Below are 18,585 nucleotides of genomic sequence, written 5' to 3'. Positions count from 1 at the left end.
AACGGCCTGAGTCCAAGCCACGCCAGGGCCCCGCTGGCTTGCAAGGAGCCCTTTGCCGGGGAAGTGCAGCTTCTGGAAAGCCAGTGAGGCCAGGGCCTGCTGGCCGAGCCAGGGAGCCGGGGTGTTCGCAGGTACCTGGACTCTGAACCTCCACATGGTGCCCACGGGGATGCCCGGGATGGGTCCGTAGTGGTTGGATGGGACGATGGTGCACTCCTTGGTGCGCCCCACGCACGCCATGCCCTGTCCATCCGGAAACAGCGAGGGAAGAGTGCTATGAGCACCCGTGGGGGGGTGGAGAGGGCAGAGGGGGTGCAGCGGCAGGGGCCCGCCTCACCTTGCCCCAGTCCCGCTGCGAGGACGACGTGGCCGATGCCATCTTTGCCTTCTTCTTGCTCTCCTTCAGCTTCTCCCCTGCCAGCACCACCTCACTGGCGTCGTTCCGACACTCGGGGCAGTACCTGCGGCAACGGGGATGTCACCCCCAGCCCCGGCCTGGCCTGCACCCGCTGGCTCTGTTCGGTGCACTGCCGTCCTGTGCTGTCCAAGGAGCGGTAGGGGCCGTGGAACTTTAAACTCATTAATGTCAAGGAAGACATCCAGGTCCTCAGTCACGTGGGCCACGTCGGGTGAGCAGTGACTGCGGTGGGCAGCGGGGCGGGAGCGTTCCCGTCGCCAGAACACTCATTAGGCAGCAGACTGTCATCCCCCCACGCTGATGGGAATTCCCTGGTGCCCCCCGACAGTGAGGGCAGATCCCGCTGGGATGTGGGACACACTCGGGGAAACCCAATGGGCATGTTCCTGCGGCTGTGGAGTCAGTTTCCCCTTCTCCAAGGGGCGGGGAGGGGGCCATGCATGAACTGCCACCTCCAAGTGGCACAGACAGGTCTGCTAACAGGCCGCGGTCCTCAGACTAGGGCCTAGCATAGCACAGCCTTTGGACCACGACAGTGGCCACCAGGATGGGCACCAGAATGCCACGGCCCAGAGGCCTGCTCTCTGCTTCCTGCCTGCCAGCTCCAGGCCCACCATTACCCCAAGGCCGAGGGAACACAGGAAGCTCCCTCACGTGTTCTGGTGCTCGCCCCTAGGGGGGCTTGCCAGGTGACAGACGTCCCGGGCCATTTCCCTGCCCCTCCCAGCCCCCGGCATGAAGGCTGTCTCTGGGGCGGCCGCGGCGTCCACTCACCACTCGTTGTCGGCGGGGATGCTGCTGAGGGGCGGGTGCAGGCAGTATATGTGGAAGGCCATGTCGCACTCATCGCACATGAGCTGCTTGTCGGGGTCCTGCTTGCCCCCGCACAGGTGGCAGGCGCACACCCGGCAGGTCCTGCTCTCATCGTCCTTGCAGTGCTTGCAGGAGGGCCCGCTCTTCCCTGGACACAGGAGGTGGGCTCAGCTCTGGCGGAGCCGGCCAGGCAGAGAGGGGACAGGAGCCCCCACCCCGCGCGGCAGGCCCGGAAGGGCAGGGCCAGAACTCACTTCGCACTGGGTTTTCAACCACGGGGTCCCCCTCGCCCGGGCGGTCGATCTTGAACACTTCATCCACGAAGATGATCCGACAATCATCGAGAGAATCATCCCTGTGAGAGGCAAGCTGCTAGAACATCCCAGCTGGCTGACCGGCTGAGGGGCCTCAGAGGACTCCGCCACCTAACGTGCTCTCAGACAAACACTTCTGATTCTAAGAGCGTCACCTAAGCGGCTTCATGGAGCTTCTTGCCTAGCTACGCTCCTCGCCATTCAAGTCCTACTAAATCAGGAGGACAAATACAACATCTAAGCCAGAGTTTCATTACATGATGCATTTGAGAGAATGATTTCTAACCTTCAGACAGGCAAAGCCACTGAAACAAGGCCCAACATGCAAAAACCAGAAAGTCTGACCAATTTGCCTACATCACAATATAAAAACTCCTCAAAAGACAAAACACACGAAGTTAAAATGACCCCCAGGGATCAATCTGCACTGGCAACGGTCAATGGAAACTGCATGTAAGCCACAAACATGTATCACATGTGTGATTCTATGCTTCCTGGGAATAAGCACATTCAAAAAGTCAAAACAGAATCCATTTGAGTATGTTTCACGTAACCTGAAGTACACAAAATATTATTTCAACATGGAATGAGTATTAAAGAAATATTAACAAGCTATTTCACATTCATTTTTGGCACTGTGTCTTTGAAATCTGTTGCATACTTTACACTCATGACACATTTCAATTTTTAGCAGTCACATTTTAAGCACTCGACAGCACATGTGGCTCATGGCTCTGAAACTAGATCACGAAGGTCTGGATCTACCCGTCAGTTCACAGGAAGCCCAGGGACAGAGGCACAGAGGAAAATGACACCACGAGGATGCAGATGGCCACACCCCAACTGCGGAGATGCTACAGGACGAATGCCCAGGCTGCTTCAATAAATCAGTTAAGGAAAAGGGGCTAAAAAGGAAAGGACAAAAAAACCTAACGATAAAAGAGATTTACAGGATATCTATCAGCCTAACTGAAATCTGAGGACATGAATTAGACCCTGATCAAACAAATGGCTAAAAAAAAGAGAGAGACCAGGAAGAGACTGAACAATGACTGGATATATGTTATTAAAACATTACGGTTCATTCTCATGTTGTGATAGCATCTTAACTGCGTTTCTTTTAGAGCCATTTTAAAGAACTATATTGTAAAGTGTTCACAGATAAAAAGTTTTGATGTTTGGGAGTTGCTTCAATGAAACAGGGTGGCAACATTCTCAACTGAAGGAAAAGCTTGAAGACCCATTGCTAGCGGACATGCTCTTAGAGAATCACTAAAGGAAGTTCTTCAGATAGACAGGAAATTAAAAGGAAGGAGGAAGAACAAGAGAAAGCAGAAATAGGAGCACCTCCAACAGACTGTCCTCTGTGCGAGTTTTCTAGATCAAGTGTGGTGACTGGAACGAAAGTCGTTAACACTATCTGATCCTCAACAAGAGAGCGTAAAGGGGACGTAAATGGAAGAAAGGCCTTCGCACTTCACTCAGTGGTTTTAAAGTGATGCCCGCATGTCACATGTCATATGGTGAAATCCAGAGAAACCACTAAGAAAACTACACACAGCAAAACACTCAAAAGACCATAAATAAATCAAGAGAAAGTCCTAAAGATTTTAAGTAACCTACAGGAAAGACAGAAGACAACAAATGGGAACAAGAAACAGAGGAGACAGAAAACAAAGAAAATGGCAAACTTAGGCCCTAACATGCTAACATCCACTTTATATGCAAAAAGTCTAAAGCAAAGGCCGGCCTAATGGATTAGAAAAAAAAGACCCAATTACATGCTATTTACAAACTCCAAATTCGACTGTATAGGTTAAAAGTAAAGGACAGAAAGATACACCATGCAAATGTTAACTTAGAAAAAAATAATACATGTGTCAACACATACACACACACACACACACACACACTCTCTTCAGATAAAGTGGACTTCTGACCAGGGAAAATTATCAGAAGCAAAGAGACGTTAGGTAATGAGAAAAGGAAAAGGATCATTCGACATGGAAGACATATCCATCCTAAGTGTGATGCATCAAACTTCAGAGCCTCACAGCTGTGAAGCTGAGAAGAGAAACAGACACATCCTCAGTGATAACTGGGCACTTCAACATCCCCCCAGCAAGTGACACAAGTAATAGAAAATCGGCAACAAGAATACAGAAGGTGTGAACAACACAGTCAACAACAGGGTCTGATGGATATAAACAGGACATTCTACCAAACCAAGTTTTTTTTTTTCCAAGCTACCACGGAATATTCGCCAAGACAGACCCTATTTGAGCCCATAAAACAAACCTCAACAAATTGAAAAGGACTGAGACCATAGAATATGATCTTTGACCATAATGAAGACAAACCGGAAATCAATTGACAGAAAGACAATGTGAAATCTCTAAACACTTGGGAATTAAACACAGCACTTCTAAGTAGGCCAGGAGTCTCCCCAAGATAATTTAAAAAGTATAACTGAATAAAAAGGAAAATAGAACATAGCAAAATATGTAGAAAGCAGCTAAGGCAGTGCTGCGAGGGAAATTTATAGCACTGAATACGGACATCGGGAAAGAGATGTCTCAGAGCAAGTTTAAGTTGCTACCCCAAGGAACTAGAAAAACAGCAAAATCAACACCCCTCCCCCCCAAAAAACATCAACAGAAATCCAAAAATTTGAAAACAAGAAAACAACAGAGAGAAGCAATGAAACAAAAAAGCTGGCTATTTCTTAACAATAACCACACTGCAGCATGGCCTGAGCTCCGGGACCTCGTCCCTAAATGCCCACGACAGCCCCCACTGGGGTCCCTGCTGCCACGCTGCTCCCTGCAGTCCATTCCTTGTTCAGACAACGATTCTTAATTTTAGGGCTGACGTTAAGTGGAAGGTGGATTTAGTGTTCCGTGGGAGCAGTTTCAGTTTGGGAAGATGGAAAGTTCTGGAGACGGATGGTGGGGATGGCTGCATGACAATGAGAATGTGCTTAATGTCACAGAACAGGACACTTAATGGTTAAGATGATGTTTTCTGTTATGTATGTTTTAATACACACACACAGAGGCAAGGTAGGACAGGGCCTGGCAAATGTTTGCTGTGGGGGCCAGACATTTTCTGTTTTTCGAGCCACGCGGTCTCTTTCTCAACTGCTCCAACTCTGCTCTTATCACACCAAAGCAGCCACAGGTAACTGGTAGACAGTTGAGTGTGACTGTGTGCCAATAAAACTTTATTTGCCAGAAGAGGCAGAGAGCCGGCTCTGACCTGTGGACTGCAGTCTGCTGATCCTTGATGCGGATGCACCCTTATTTTTCCTTATTTTTGTGAATGTGTATGCTTGTTTACACACAGAATGTCTCCAGAAGGTGGTGAGAACAGTGATTTCTCCAGAAAGGAGAACTGGGTGACCAGGGACAGAGAAGGGAGATTGGCACTGAATGCCCTTTCGTTACTTTCTGGATTTTGATTTGAACTTATCACCTATTTGCCAAATTCAAAGCAACCAACGCAACAGAAAAAGCAAGTTTGAAATGTCCACTGTTGGGGCCTGGGGCACAGAGATGGTGCCACGGGCAGGGGCAAGAGGCGGTGAGCGGCGGCAAGATCCCCAGCGGCGAGCAGGGAGTGCGGCCCAGAGGGGAGGCAGCGAGGCTGGCCGCGCCGCCAAGGGCCTCGCCCAGGGGGCGCTGCGGAGGCCTCGGGGCCCGCGCCACTCACCCGAGCCTGACGTTCGCATACAGCTCCCGCGCCGTCCGGGTCTCGCGCTTCCGCAGGATCTCCGCGTCGTACCAGAAGCCGCGCTCCTTGGGGTTGTCAGGATTGTAGTTGAGCATGACCGCCTGGCCTACCTCCAGCTCATGCCACTTGAGGACGGTTTGGGCACGAGCCCGGACGTCCCGGGAGCTCATCTGGACCACTCCGTTCTCCGGGTAGCTGGGAGGAAAACCCCGTCCTCAGAACCCGAGTGGCCCGGGAGGCAGAAGCGTGGGCAGCGCCGCACACACACGCGTTTCTGCTTTCATCTCTGTAGCAGGAAACTCCCTCCCCGATCATCTCATTTACTGATGTTAAAAAGACACAGGCACAGAAGACACGTTCCAGTTACAGAAACTACCACGGCCTGAACTGTGTCTCCCCCAGAGAGGTACGCTGGGGAGTCCTGAGCCCTGGTGCCTGGAAATGGGACCTTATCTGGAAACAGGGTCTTTGCTGATATAATCAAGGTAGCTGGAGTAGGGTGGCCCCCAAATCCGATGACTGGTATATGCTTGTAAAAAGGGGGAAAGAGACACGGAGAAGAGTGACACACAGAGGGACAAGATACTAGGGTGACATGGCCACCAAGCTGGAAGAAGCAGAGGAGGGAGGACCCTACAAGAGCCTTCAGAGGGCGTGCAGCCCCGCTGACACCTTGACTTTGAACTTCTGGCCTCCAGAACCAGAAGAGAATGAACTTCTGTCGTCATAAGCCGCCAGTCTATGGCAGTTTGTTACGCGGCCCTTGGCAATGCAGCAGGAAATTTCGGGAGGGCATTTAACTTTTTCTACATGCATGTATTGAAAGTAGTTTCTGTAGCAAGATATATATTATTTTGATTACGTAAATAAAATACAGTGGGCATGAGAATATAATAGGAATTCCTTATTCTAGATAGGCAGGAATATTCTAGCAGCATCAAAAGAGGCATTAACTAATCGAAACATATTTTAAAAGAAATGCATTCTATCAACAGCACTAAAACTCTTGCTGTAAAGGGGTTGACCCCAAACCCATTATGACTACCTGTGCTCATTATTTTTGCTGGTAAACCACGAAGAACTAGAGTGCCAAACTCCTCCTGTAAAGAGCCAGACAGTAAATATTTTCAACTTGGAGAGCTGAATGTCTCTGTTGTGAATACCCAACTCTGCTACTACTAAGAAAGCGGTCGCAGACAATAGGTGAATGATTGGGCACTGCCGTGCTGCAATAAAGCTTTATTTACAGAAACAGGCAGTGGGCTGGATGCCGCCTGTGGGCCGTTGTTTGCAACCCAAACCGTAAGGGTGGGAATCTGACACTGGGATCCATTCATCCACCAATTACTCCAAAAATTTCTGCACAGCTGAGTTTAGGATGTGCCAGAAACTGGTCTAGGCGGTAGGGCCCCAGCAGGGAAGCAGATCATGAGCCCCCTGCTGGCAGGCAGGCCTGCCCTCTGTTATAGGCTGGATTGGCATCCTTCTAAGAGAAGAGACACCAGCGTGCGCTCTTTCCACGTCCATGCAGAGGAGGGGCAGTGTGAGGACAACACCGTGAGGAGGCGGCCGCCTGCAAGCCAGGAAGAGAGCCCTCCCCAGGAGCCAGCCCAGCCAGCACCGTGGCCTTGCACTTCCAGCCTCCAGCACCGTGAGATGATATATGTCTACCGTTCCAACTACCCAGTCAGCGGCATCTTGTTACGGCCATCGAGCTCAGACACCCTCTGTGTTCACAGACAATTCCTGTGCTTCAAACACAGCAAGTGCTTGATGCTTGAGCACGCCCCGGAGGCAGAGAGGAAACAAGCCCATGGGAGGGGCTCTGTAGCCATATGTGGTGCGAATAAAACAAAACAGGAAACGGGGACCTGAAATGGCCACCAGATGATCACGGCGCGTGCTCTGAGACCCAAGGAGGGGCCCCACAATGCCGCTCCTCTGGGATGGCCTCCTGTGTGGTCTGAGAGCGTGCAGGTGGGGGCCCCAAAATCTGATTACCACCCCAGGCAGCACCAAGGCCCAGGTCCCGCGCACAGGGAGCCGGCACCCCACGCCTGCCCGCCACCCTTGGTGACACTCACTCATCATATTTCACGTGGTAAATGACGTCTTCTTCGGGCGCTGCACTGGAGGTGGAGCTGCAGGGCTCGTCCTGGGATGGTGCCTTCCTGGTCACCCGGACCACCCGAGCCTCAAACCACGCCCCCATGTTCGTGTCCCGAGCGTCCACATACTCATTGACCTGCGAGGACAACAAGAAAACTCATCCGACCTGGAAAGACCCCACCAGCAAGCCCGCAGCAGCCTGTGGAGGTTCTCAGGCACTGGCTGCTCTGGGACTGGGATGCAGACCCACATGCCTGTGACAGGGCTGCTGGCCACGGCCCTGTGGACATGTGGGGCCGGGTCACTCCCTGTGGGAGGCTGTCCTGGGCACTGTGGGGGGCTGCTGAGCAGCACCCTCAGCCCCACCTACTCGATGCCAGAAGCTTCCCAGTCATGACGACCACAGATGTCCCCAGATGGTGCCAAGTGTCCCCTGCCATGCAGCCCAGAACCACCCATTTTTCAAGAGAAGCTGCGAATCCAGGTTTTTTTGATCCTGATTGTGAAATTCCCTGATCTTAAAGGGTGGCAATAGATTCCAAAATTTTATAGCCACCACAAAGGCCACAGAGATGACAGCTGTAGTCCAGACACAGGATCCCAGAGGGACCCTGGACACGGTTTCTGCCAAGGAATCTTCAGGAGCCCAGCCCCTGGGGACGTTCAGGGAAGGACCAGGGGTGCCTGCCTACAGGGAGCACGGCCTGCCCTCATGAGCTTGGGGCTGGGCAGCTGGGAGCCAGCAATGATGGAGGGGCGTGGTGCAGGCTCCCCAGCAACCTGGGGGCTGCACAGATCAGCCAGCATGCCCAAGCTCAACCCTTCTGGGGGAGCCTCACCTTGTACAGACCCAGCTCTGTCTCATCCCACACGTCTTCATCCGCTAAGCTCGCCTTCCCGTCGGTCTCCACAGCCGCCTCACCGCTGTTCGAGGACTTGTCAGATTCACTCTGGCCCAGGCAGCAGCCGGAATCTGTATCTGACAGCTCCGAGTCCTTCTCCTTGCTGCTGCTGGGCGGCAGCACCAGGTTTTGCCGGACCAGGAGCTGGATGGTGTCATTCAGGCGCACGTCATAGTCAAAGAGAGTGTGGCCGTCCTCCATCTGCAGAGGGACAGAGACAGATCACTTGCCTGCCAGACTTCAGCGTGTGTCTGGGGTGCCGGACAGCAGGAAGACACATGAGCCGAAGCACTGGACTGCCCTCTCTGTGGGCACCATCCTGATCAGATACAGGACAGTGAGATATATCCCCTCCCGGGGATGCACGCTTCCCCTCGCTCCCCGCAGGGCTGCCAGACCATCTCAAAGGAGGACCCCCTTGTGTCATTCGGAGAGTGCTCCTGTGAATACACAGCGTAACCTGCCGTGCTGGGATGCCCATCAGGAAGTTTTCTTACTGTTTGAAGTGTTTTGCAATGTTCGCTACAACAAATGTGCACTTTTATCACTGGCTTTCATTTGAGAGCAATTCTGCCCCCCAGGGAATGAGTGATGTCTGGGGATTTCTGTGGTTGTCACGACTTGGGGTGGTCCTGGGGACCAAGAATGCTGCCCAGCCCCCATCAGCACCAAGGACGGTCCCCTAGACAGTGACCCAGCCCGAAATGTCTGTGGGTGTCAAGGTAAAAAAGCCCTGCATCAATTATTTAGGAAAATAAATTGAGTCCAATTCCTGCTCACACTAGACACCAGAGTAGGAACCCAACAGCCAGATGGTTCAAACCAGGTGCTCCCCCAAGCCCCACTTCCATGAGTCACTCCCTCTTTCCCACTCAATGTGTGTATTTGAATGTGAGCCGATCCTGGGGCCTTGGGTCAGAGGCTGATGGAACACAGTCTGCTGGAGGTCAACAGGATCCCCTCGCCCAGAGGGCTCTCCTGCAGGTGATCCCGCCCACGGGGGACACTTGGTGACATCTGGGGCCATCTGTGGTTGTCATGACTGGGGGAGCCGCTGGTATCGAGGAGATGGGGGCTAAGACAGCAGTTCAATGCCCTGACAGTGCCCAGGACAGCGCCCTGGAGAATGATCCTTCCCTGATGTCAGCAGTGCCGAGGGGAGACCCTGTCCTGTATGAACCAAAGGAGATGCCCCCCGACCTCACCGGTGCGATCTGTGGGGCTGCAGCTCCAGCCTGACCCGCCCAGGGCAGATGCTCAGGTCCACCGACTCCGCCCTCCTCTTCAACCCTTTCATCCCAGTCCCACCCACCCCGCCCACCCACTGCGGGAGCCAGGAGCCGGCACAGCGCAGTGATCGGCACCATTGTCAGTGCCCCATGGCACACCGCTGGCACCGAGGACCCTGCGTGCGTTTTGTTCCATCCAGATGCCCTGAAGGCAGGTCTCTGCCCACAGCACTGTGAACACTCAGGACTAGATTGTCCTCTGAGGCCGTCCTGGGCACTGTGGGGGGGTGACCAGCATTCCTGGCTCCGCACTCAATACCAGGGTGCCCCCAGTGGTGACAACCACAGATGTCCCAGACATACACAGGGTCTCCTCGGGACAGAACTATCTGGTTCCACAGCAGTGCCCTAAAGAAAAAGGAGGAGAGAGAGGGAAGCAGACATACAAATGGGCAACTTTCCCTCCTTCCCAGTTTTACCAGAAGTTAGCGGTTCAAAGGCGTGCCTGTCATTAGAATGTGAATAGCACCTGGGTCACGGTGACGGCAAGTTCCAGGGTCCAGGGCCTTCCACTGTGGTTCCTCATTTATCACAAACCTGAGAATCTCAGATGACTTTTCTACCTGAGGAAATTGCATCTGAGCACGCAGACACTTGCCTGCAGCTGTGGGGGCTCCCAGAGCCTCTCGCCAGCTGGCCAGTGAGCACCCCTGACATGCCTGGCTGGCCAGGTCCCACAGGCAGTCAGGCTGAGTTGGACTTCGCACCAGACCGCCAACTTGGGGCCAACGCGGGACAGCTCCAACAGGTAGAGGGGACACAGGTGGGCAGGGAAGGGTCAGTCTCCACACGCACATTCACCACAGCGCGATTTCAGGGAGCCCAAGGGGGGACATCCCAGAGTCCAGTCACAGATGAACGCACCAACGCAACATGGGCTGTCCAGACGCAGCAGCGTCGCTCAGCCATAGAAAGGGGTGGCACCCTGACACATGACAACATGGAGGGCCCGTGACCACACAGTGCTCGTGAGACACACCAGGGATACAGAGGGCCACACGGTGTGTGACCCCACTTCTAGGAAACGTCCAGAACAGGCAGATCCACAGACAGAAAGTCTGTGGTTCCCTAGGCAGGAGGAGGAGAAGCTAAAAGGCCCAGGATTTCCTTCGGGGACGAGGAAAACGTCCTAACACCGATGGGTGACGGGTGCACAACTCCACGAATGTACTAAAAACCGCTGAACGGTACACATTAAGTGGGTAGATGGTGGCTGTGAGTTACAACACAACAGAGTGTTACAAAAACGGGAAAGAAGGCAGCCCACAAAGGCTGTCGACCGTGTGACCCCACCTACAGAACATACTAGAAAGCCAACACTGTGGAGGCAGGACCAGCGGTGGCCAAGGGCTTACCTACAGGGAGTTGGGATGAAGTGGTGCAGTACTCGGGTTTTTAGGGCAGTGGAGGTACGCCGTGGGCACTAATGGTGGACACGCGTCCTCGTAAGTCTGCCAAAGCCACACGTGCACAGCACCAAGATGCCCCTGATGTCAACTCTGGACCCTGGGGGATGACAACGCGCCCATGTAGGTTCATCAGCTGTGACAAATGTACCACCATGGTGGGGACACCGCCCTGCAAGGGGGACTGGCAGGGGAGGCGGGGGACATGGGAAATCTCTGAATCCTTCTTCATTTGGCTGAGAACCTAAAATTGCTCTAAAAAATCAAGATGCTCGTCCCCCTGGGGCCCGGCACCCCCATGGTTGGGCAGACACCCCCCAGCTCTGCCGACAATGGGCTGGGTTGTTCGCCGGTGCAGTTGTCCTGGGCACTGCGGTGGGAGAGCAGCCTCCCCGGGCCCAACCGCTTGATGCCAGGGGCTCCCCCGTGTGACAACCACAGTGGTCCCCAGACACGCCCAGTGCCCCTGGGGGGGCAGAACCGCCCCCAGGGAGAACCAGAGCTGGAGAGACCCTCACGTGAGAGAGACACGCACGCTGATGCTTGCGGCATGCTCCCAGCAGCGTTATCTGCAAGCAAGACAGTGGCTGATTCATGCGAGGGAGTGTCACACAGCTGCGTGTGACAGCCAACCGGGCAAAGCAGATGCGTCTCCCACACATGGAGGGAAATGAGGACAGTTTCAGAGGACGGGAATAAACCAAGCCACCTGGACACCAGCGAGGCCGAGGGGGAGAGCTGGAGCAGAAGGGAGGCCCGGGTCGGATTTCTGTTTTACAAAGAGATTGAATGGTAGCTGGGGCGCGGGGTTGGGGTGAGGGAAAGGAGGGGGTCAGGACGAGGCTGAGGATTGCAGCCAGGTCATCGGGCGCAGGAGGATTCCTGACGCGGCCTCCGGAGCACCCACCCGGCTCCTCTCTCCTACTCTTTCCTGTGCCAGTGCCTCCTGCCGGCTGAGCCCCTGCTGGGCCTGCAGAGGCCCTTTGCATCTGGGACGGGTAGGAGGCCAGGCCGACAGTGCTCCCCACCTGCTCAGCTGCGGGCTGGGAGACAGAGGGTGCAAGGAGGGGGTCACGCCTCCAGGATGCAATTCACAAAGAAGTGCGGCTGGTCTGGCCACTTCCTGAAGCCACTTTGGGAACTTTCCAGAAGGGCCCCACTGTCGGCAGGAAGAAGTTTGCACGACTTTTGTTTCAGCGAGAGGGTGTGTGTTGTATCGCCCTCTGCCCCCACCCACACTGCCTGCCCAAAGCGGGGCACAGATGTTTAGAAACCATGGATGAAAGGCTGGGACTGGGCCCAGGCCCGCCTCAGGGTCACCGTGTCCTGTGTGAGGGGACAGAACATGCCATGTTCGGGTTTGTTTTTGAGATCCTCAACATCCAGCTAAGGTGGCAGCATTCCTGACAGCTATAAAAACTGAATGACAGGGGAGTTGCCCCTGACGTTAGAAATCCTGGCCTTAAAATTAAATCTGAAGTTAAAATCCTGACCAAAATTTCCGCTGAAAAATCCCTGAAATTGTCCACAGTAAAATATGTACACAGGGTTTGGGGCAGGTGACCTGGACAGCAGATTTGGGTCTAAAGGCGAAACTGCCCACGACACTTAAGTTATGTCTTTCTTGCTTTTTTTAATCCAAGATGCTTTCTGGGCATTTGGAATCCTGTGCCAGGGGCATCATGTAAAAGCTAGACAGACACACAGGGGATCTGAGAAGCAAGCGCACGGGTTCCATTTGGGACCGTGGATTAAAAGCTCACCATCCCTGTGTTTCTGCCCATTGTGACATTTCAGGAGATACTTTTCAGGGCGCTGAGCAATACCCAGATGCAAAGGGTGGGAAATAGACATCACTGGACCTGGCAAGTGGTGGCTCTCTGGCCAGCTTAGAGGCAGCGACTCCATGGAGAGGATGGGACGTGAACGAGACTGCAGGGCCTTCACGAGGGCAGGGGGGCCTCTGCCAAAAGAACCCACAGCCGCAGGAGGGCAGGGAGCACTGATGCAGGCAGGCCCCACGCAGCAGGCTTGGAGGCGAGGGAAAGACCTCTGCTCTGCCTGCCACCCTGGGGACCAAGACCCCCAGCCCCCCATCTGCGGCCACCTGAGGCACAGGCAGGACAGGCGGATGGAAAGACAGGAGAGAAGAAACTGCCCAAAGCAGGATCCCAGGCAAGGCAGAGGGGACCCCACTTCTCCCATGGGGATGAGCAAGTAGCGTGGGGGCACCTGCCAGGGCTGGCGCAACCAGCTCTCACATGCCAGCCCGTGGAGGACATAGAAAGGGCAACATGTCGTGACAACTGAACTCTGCCCTTTGACCCTGTAGGGCCACAGCTATGGCTGTGACACCACCAGGCTGTCACTGGCCGTGTTCGCTTGTGGCCTCCCACAGCGACAAAGGAGTCCTTGCAGAAGGACGCCGCCAGCTAAAGGAGCGTGCACGCCTGTGGGCTCGGCTGCAAGCTTTTCTCGGCTTTCCACTTCCAGTATGATAAAAACTGACGGACATAATCCACACCAACGGAAGCTCTTTGGGGTCTTCAGTCACTTTTGAGGGTGGAAAGGGGTCCTGGGACCAAACAGCTTGAGCACCCCTGCCCTGAAGAACTCCTGTAATACAGTGCCCTGGAGAAACTTTTCCAGCACATTCCACAGCAGTGCTGCCCTGACAGGAAAGCATGGATGCACCCAGGAGGCTGGATGAAAGTGCAGGGTGTAGTTGGCATGCTACGACCAGCGTGACAGTCCTGGCCTGCACCTGTTTTGTGAACAGAGCTTTAGGGGACACACCTGTTCATTTGTGCACGGTGGCTGCCTCTCCGCTGCCATGGCGGAGGTGAGCAGTCCCACGGAGATGAACGTCCACTGTCGGGCTCTTTCAGAAAGGAGCTGAGAGGGTTGTCTGCAGGATGTCTCGGGCTTAGGAAGGAGGCCCTACTTCACACGGCCTACAGAACAAGGCTCTGCCAGGGGGCTATCATACATGCTGCCAGACCCTATCCCTTGGGGAAACAGGGGCATCGTTCAGAAAAGGCCCATCCAGCAGGGACATCTGGTGAGGGACTGTGACATAAGTGACCCTTGCAAGGCCATTCCCAGGACACCACTTCCCTGATCTTTCAGACTGACCTTAACATAGGCTTCAAGGCCAGTAAGGCTGGTTTTGCTCTTTTCCTAAAACAAATTGTCTACTAAATTAGTAATTATCAACTAGGGGCACTTCTGTCGCCCAGGGAGCTCTTGGCCATGCCCGGAGACATCTGTGGTTGTTACCACTAGGGAGGTTCCTGGCACAGGCCACGTAACACCCCACAGTGCCCAGGATCCCCCCCACCCCAGAGAACAATGACCAAGGCCCAAATGTCAGCGATGTCAGCAGTGCCAAGGCGCAGAGGCCCTGAGTTACCAGACTTATCCAGCCTTCTCTCCAGCCAGGCTGGGGCTCAGCCCTTCCTGTCCATTACCCGCCTGAGTTCTCGCAGTGCCACCGTGTGGCGGGTCCACAATCAGCCGTTTGACCTGCCTGAGCCGCTGGGCCAGGGAACTTGGGAAGATTCTCTGTGAAGCTGAAAGGCCCCTACCTGTGCATGTTTAAGTCACCACAAATGACAGCTACTGTTATTTTTATGGGCAGCCAAAAAAGGCGCCAGATGCCTCTCACCCTTGCCCAGGCCGGGCTGCTGCCCCAATCCCTTCCCCCATTCGACTCCCTGCATTTCCGCCAATCAAGCGACAGAGCCACCAACCCATTCAGCCTCCACTCGCCTGCCACTGAACCCTCCCATATCCTGAAGACAGACTCAGCTGTGTTCTGCTTTATCCTCTCGCTCAGCCTCACTGCAGACCTCGGACGGCCACGCCACATTTCTTTAAAAAGAAAAAAACGCTGAGGAGCCTCGCCGGAACATTCTGTCAGAGCAGCAGCTCTCTTGCCGCCCTCCCACCGCCCCCCACGGAAACGGCACTGCTTTCTCTCACTATCAGACTGGTCTGTTTGCAGACTTCTTGGTGCTGTGCTGCGCTGTGCCTGTCCCCCGCCCTCCTGTCACTGTCCACACCTCCCAGCGGCCAGGCCTGTTCCTTGGCCGGGCAATCTGCGGAAATTGCATCACGCTCTGAGGCCCGGCTTCCTTATTCGGAAGACAGAAACAACTTCAGGTTAATTCCTCTCACGTAGCTGAGGGACAGGAACGAGCGGCAGCTAGTTACCCGGGAAGACGGATCCTTCTGAAAACTATAAAAGCTGCCCTTCAAGAAGGCAGTGTAAAGACCCTACGATTAAGGTACAATGTATGTGCCTTATGCCAGTGGGGTGCCCATCATCAGCAAGTTTTATAACGTACGCAGATGTCAGACCTTTTTTTTTTGTATGGATCTGATATTACATTACAAATGAAAAGAGGTCAGATTTTGGTCACACAGGTGTAGACATTTTCAAAACTCCAAACGGCCTGCTTATGATGTGTGTGCCTTACTACATACAAGTTCGACCTAAAAAAACAAGAACCACAAATACTGAGCTCTAGCTAATGACATGGCATGCTGAAGCGTTTAGGGGTGACACAACTAGTTTTGCAACTTACTTTGAAATGCATCCTAAAACATAAAAAACGGATTGGTGGATGGGCAGAACACAGCGAACTGCATGATAAAGTGAACACTGAGACACATTAGTGGTAAAATATACAGGCAGGTGTCTGGGTGTGTAGGGCTCTTTCAACTTTGCACATTTGAAATGTAAAAATTGAAATGCTCACACAGTGCGTGGCACAGAGCAGGCACTCAAAAATACTTCCCTTGAACTTGGGGGGACTTGATCCAACCCACCTTTGAACTACACCACAAACCCTGTAGCAGGCTTGCACTGGAGGTTTCCAGAAACTCTGTGCAAGGGCCTTCTGCTGAACACATAGACTGTGGCAAATGAAAATCACTTTGGAGACCACAAAAATGAGCCACCGTTGGAGGAGGCAGGAGAAAAGAGCCCCCAGCGGGGCTTACTCAGAGCCCGGCCTCTGCTTGAGGCGCACGCGCACGCGACTACACAGTCAGATGCCTAAGTTGGCGGGATCGGCTTCCCCTCCCCAGGCGGGGCGGGTTAACTTAGATTCTTGAGACACTCAAGTCATCGTATCTCCCACAGGAAGGAAGCAGACGGTCTCCAAGGGCGCCACAAGCCCAAGAAATTAATCACCAGGTCTCATGTCAACTAAGCACACAGGATCCTCCCAACCCCCAAAACTCCTGGCCAGCGACAGAGCATTTATTTCTCCATCTAGACACCAGATGGCGGCAGTACCCACATCAAAATGCCATGCAACAAAGTCGGGCGCACACAGCCCAACTGGAGACTTGTAATCCAGTACAGTCTCCACGCTGCCGTCCCTAAGGTCCACCCAACTCCCGGATGGGCTCAGCAGATGGGACCCCCACGTTGGGGCACACCATCTTATCCTCCCCAGATAAATCCCACTCACAGGTACGTCCCCCAGCCCCAGAAAAGACACCAACAAAAACGGAACTCCCCTTCCCGCCCTGGCCACTGGAGAAAGCGTCCCAAACGTAGGCAGCAATAAAGCATGGGTGGCCATTTTAAATGCTACGAGGGGCTGGGGAGAGAGGGAGAAGAAAGGAGACAGAGGGGCAGGGCCAGCAGACCCCGCGGAAAGCACCAGGCCCTCGGCAGCGGGGAAAGCAGGCTCCGAGTGGTGGAAATTCCTGATTAGGAAGCACCAGTTCCAGACTCTGAACAAACTGATCCAAATTTCTAGGAAACAGACCCTGGGCACTAAAGAGGAGTGGGCCGGGGCCATCGGTGTGTGTTTCAAAGAAAAACCCAAGTCCCTTCCGACCCAGTGTCTGAGTAACGATTCCAGGCTCTTCCTTGAAATTCATCAGCTCTCCACTGGCTACCTCCAATTTCTTTTTCTCAAAATTATTTTGCGGGGAGTTTCAGAAAAAGCAGGGGGAGTTTAAAAGCCCAAACACTACAGATTCTAGTGCCAGCTGCCTGTCCGGTGTGTCAATCTGCGAGCAGAGCCTTTGTTCCTGGCTCAGACATTTGAGGTTTCCGCGGAGAAGTGAAGCAGGACGGGGCGAAGGGGGGAGAGTGTATGTGCGACGCCTGGACTGGGCAAGAACAAAGGTGCTGGGCGGGCAGGCGGCCTGCGGGGCGGGTTTACCTGCTTGCCCCTGTAGAAAAGCCTCTGCAGGCCTGGCTCCACGTGGAACACCTCCTGGATCTTCTTTCTCAGCTCTTCCACCTTGGTCAGTCTGGACAACGAGTCCACGGTGTGGGCCACCTTCCCGTCCATGGTGCGAACCTGGACCCACATGGTGTCTGCTGGTGCTGAGGCAGGAAGAGAACGGGACCCCTAGGTCAGTTCGGCTGCCTCTGCCATCACCAGGCCATGCCACACTTGGTCATCCTTGCTTTTATCCGGTCTGTGAACAGACACCAGGGAAGACCGAGAACGCCCTCCCGGCCCCCTGGTCTCCCTAGACCGCAAAGCAGGCCCAGGGCCTGGCAGAGCAAATGAAGGAGTTAATGCATTAGTAACTAGCACGGGTGGAGGACTGAGGAAGAAGAAATTAAGGGGAGGCAAATGGCATCTTGACCACTCAGTCCAACTCACTCCGCCTCTCAGAGAGAAAAAAACCATCCAACGTCCAGGAGGGGAGGGAGGACACAGCGAAATGGTGAGGGATGGGGTTTGTTCATTGATTCGTTCATTCATTCTCTGGATTAATACTGACGCAAAAGGGAAACCCAAAAGTCTGGCGCCCGTTGTAACTTCCAAAGTCCCAGCGAACTCAACTAAGTGGGTGAAGCAGGTGAAAGGACCCCGCCCGAGACCCGCGGGCCCCTGACTCTCGGTGCCCGCAGCCCCCACCGCCCCCCGGGCGTGCGCCGCGGGCCGGCCCCGCGGTGGCCATGGCAACAGGCCGCCCCGTCCCGGCCGCCCCCGCGCGCGTCGCGCAACTCACCTCTGCCCCACCGCCGCCCCGAGCGCCGGCTCGAGTTCCCCGGACCCTGACCTCCGACCCCGGCGCTCCTCTGGTCCTACCGCCCGCTGGCGCGGGCCACGCTAGTGAGCCCACGCCCACCCCCACCGCCGGGACCGGCCAAAGGGCCCCGCGCGCCAAGTCCCGCCCCCCTTCACTTGAGCCGCCTCGCTTATTGGCTCCTTTGCGCCCGGCCGCCCCGCCCCGCTCGCTCCCCATTGGTTCGGACGTGCCCGGGGAACTAAGGGCGCGCGAAATCGGGCTCGGGCGCGACAATTGAATCGCGGGGCGACCCGCGCGCAGGCGCGGAGCCTGACAACCTCCCCCGCAGCTCGCTGTGCGCACCCCCACCCAGGCGGGGCGACCCCAGCGGGGCTCCCGGGACGTTCCGCTTGCCGTTGTGGAAGCCTGGGCTGTTGGGGACCACTCCCAAGGGCAGGGGCAGAGCTGAGACCGCATGCAGGGCAGGCCCCGTGCTCCCGTGAATGCCGTGCGTCCCGGGCAGCTCCGAAAAGTTTGCAAAGTCTCGGCGCCGGGTGCGCCAGGCCCCCTTCCCGGCCCTGCATGGCACCCCAATCCGCCCCGCCACTT

At 54.8% G+C, this 18,585-nt stretch overlaps 1 protein-coding gene across 3 annotated transcripts in view; it reads right to left on the bottom strand.

Moving 5' to 3' along the window:
• The window catches only part of UHRF1 (ubiquitin like with PHD and ring finger domains 1), a 31,851-nt gene that overhangs the window by 11,202 nt on the left and 2,064 nt on the right, over window positions 1–18,585 (bottom strand). For 2 of the 3 annotated variants that reach the window (XM_017650978.3, XM_037018062.2), the window contains exons 2-9: window positions 17,172–17,338; window positions 8,226–8,489; window positions 7,362–7,522; window positions 5,257–5,472; window positions 1,486–1,586; window positions 1,193–1,379; window positions 338–461; window positions 136–243 (exon numbers count right to left, since the gene is read on the bottom strand). In XM_017650978.3, the coding sequence (XP_017506467.3) occupies window positions 136–243; window positions 338–461; window positions 1,193–1,379; window positions 1,486–1,586; window positions 5,257–5,472; window positions 7,362–7,522; window positions 8,226–8,489; window positions 17,172–17,338 (1,328 nt within the window). Of the gene's footprint in view, window positions 1–135; window positions 244–337; window positions 462–1,192; window positions 1,380–1,485; window positions 1,587–5,256; window positions 5,473–7,361; window positions 7,523–8,225; window positions 8,490–17,171; window positions 17,339–17,976; window positions 18,099–18,585 lie in introns of those variants that run through there. The other variant, XM_037018063.2, reaches the window with a different exon arrangement.

This window comes from Manis javanica, chromosome 13 (genome assembly GCF_040802235.1).
Source record: "Manis javanica isolate MJ-LG chromosome 13, MJ_LKY, whole genome shotgun sequence".
NCBI lineage: Eukaryota > Metazoa > Chordata > Mammalia > Pholidota > Manidae > Manis > Manis javanica.
This window is presented reverse-complemented; position numbering and strand designations above follow the sequence as displayed.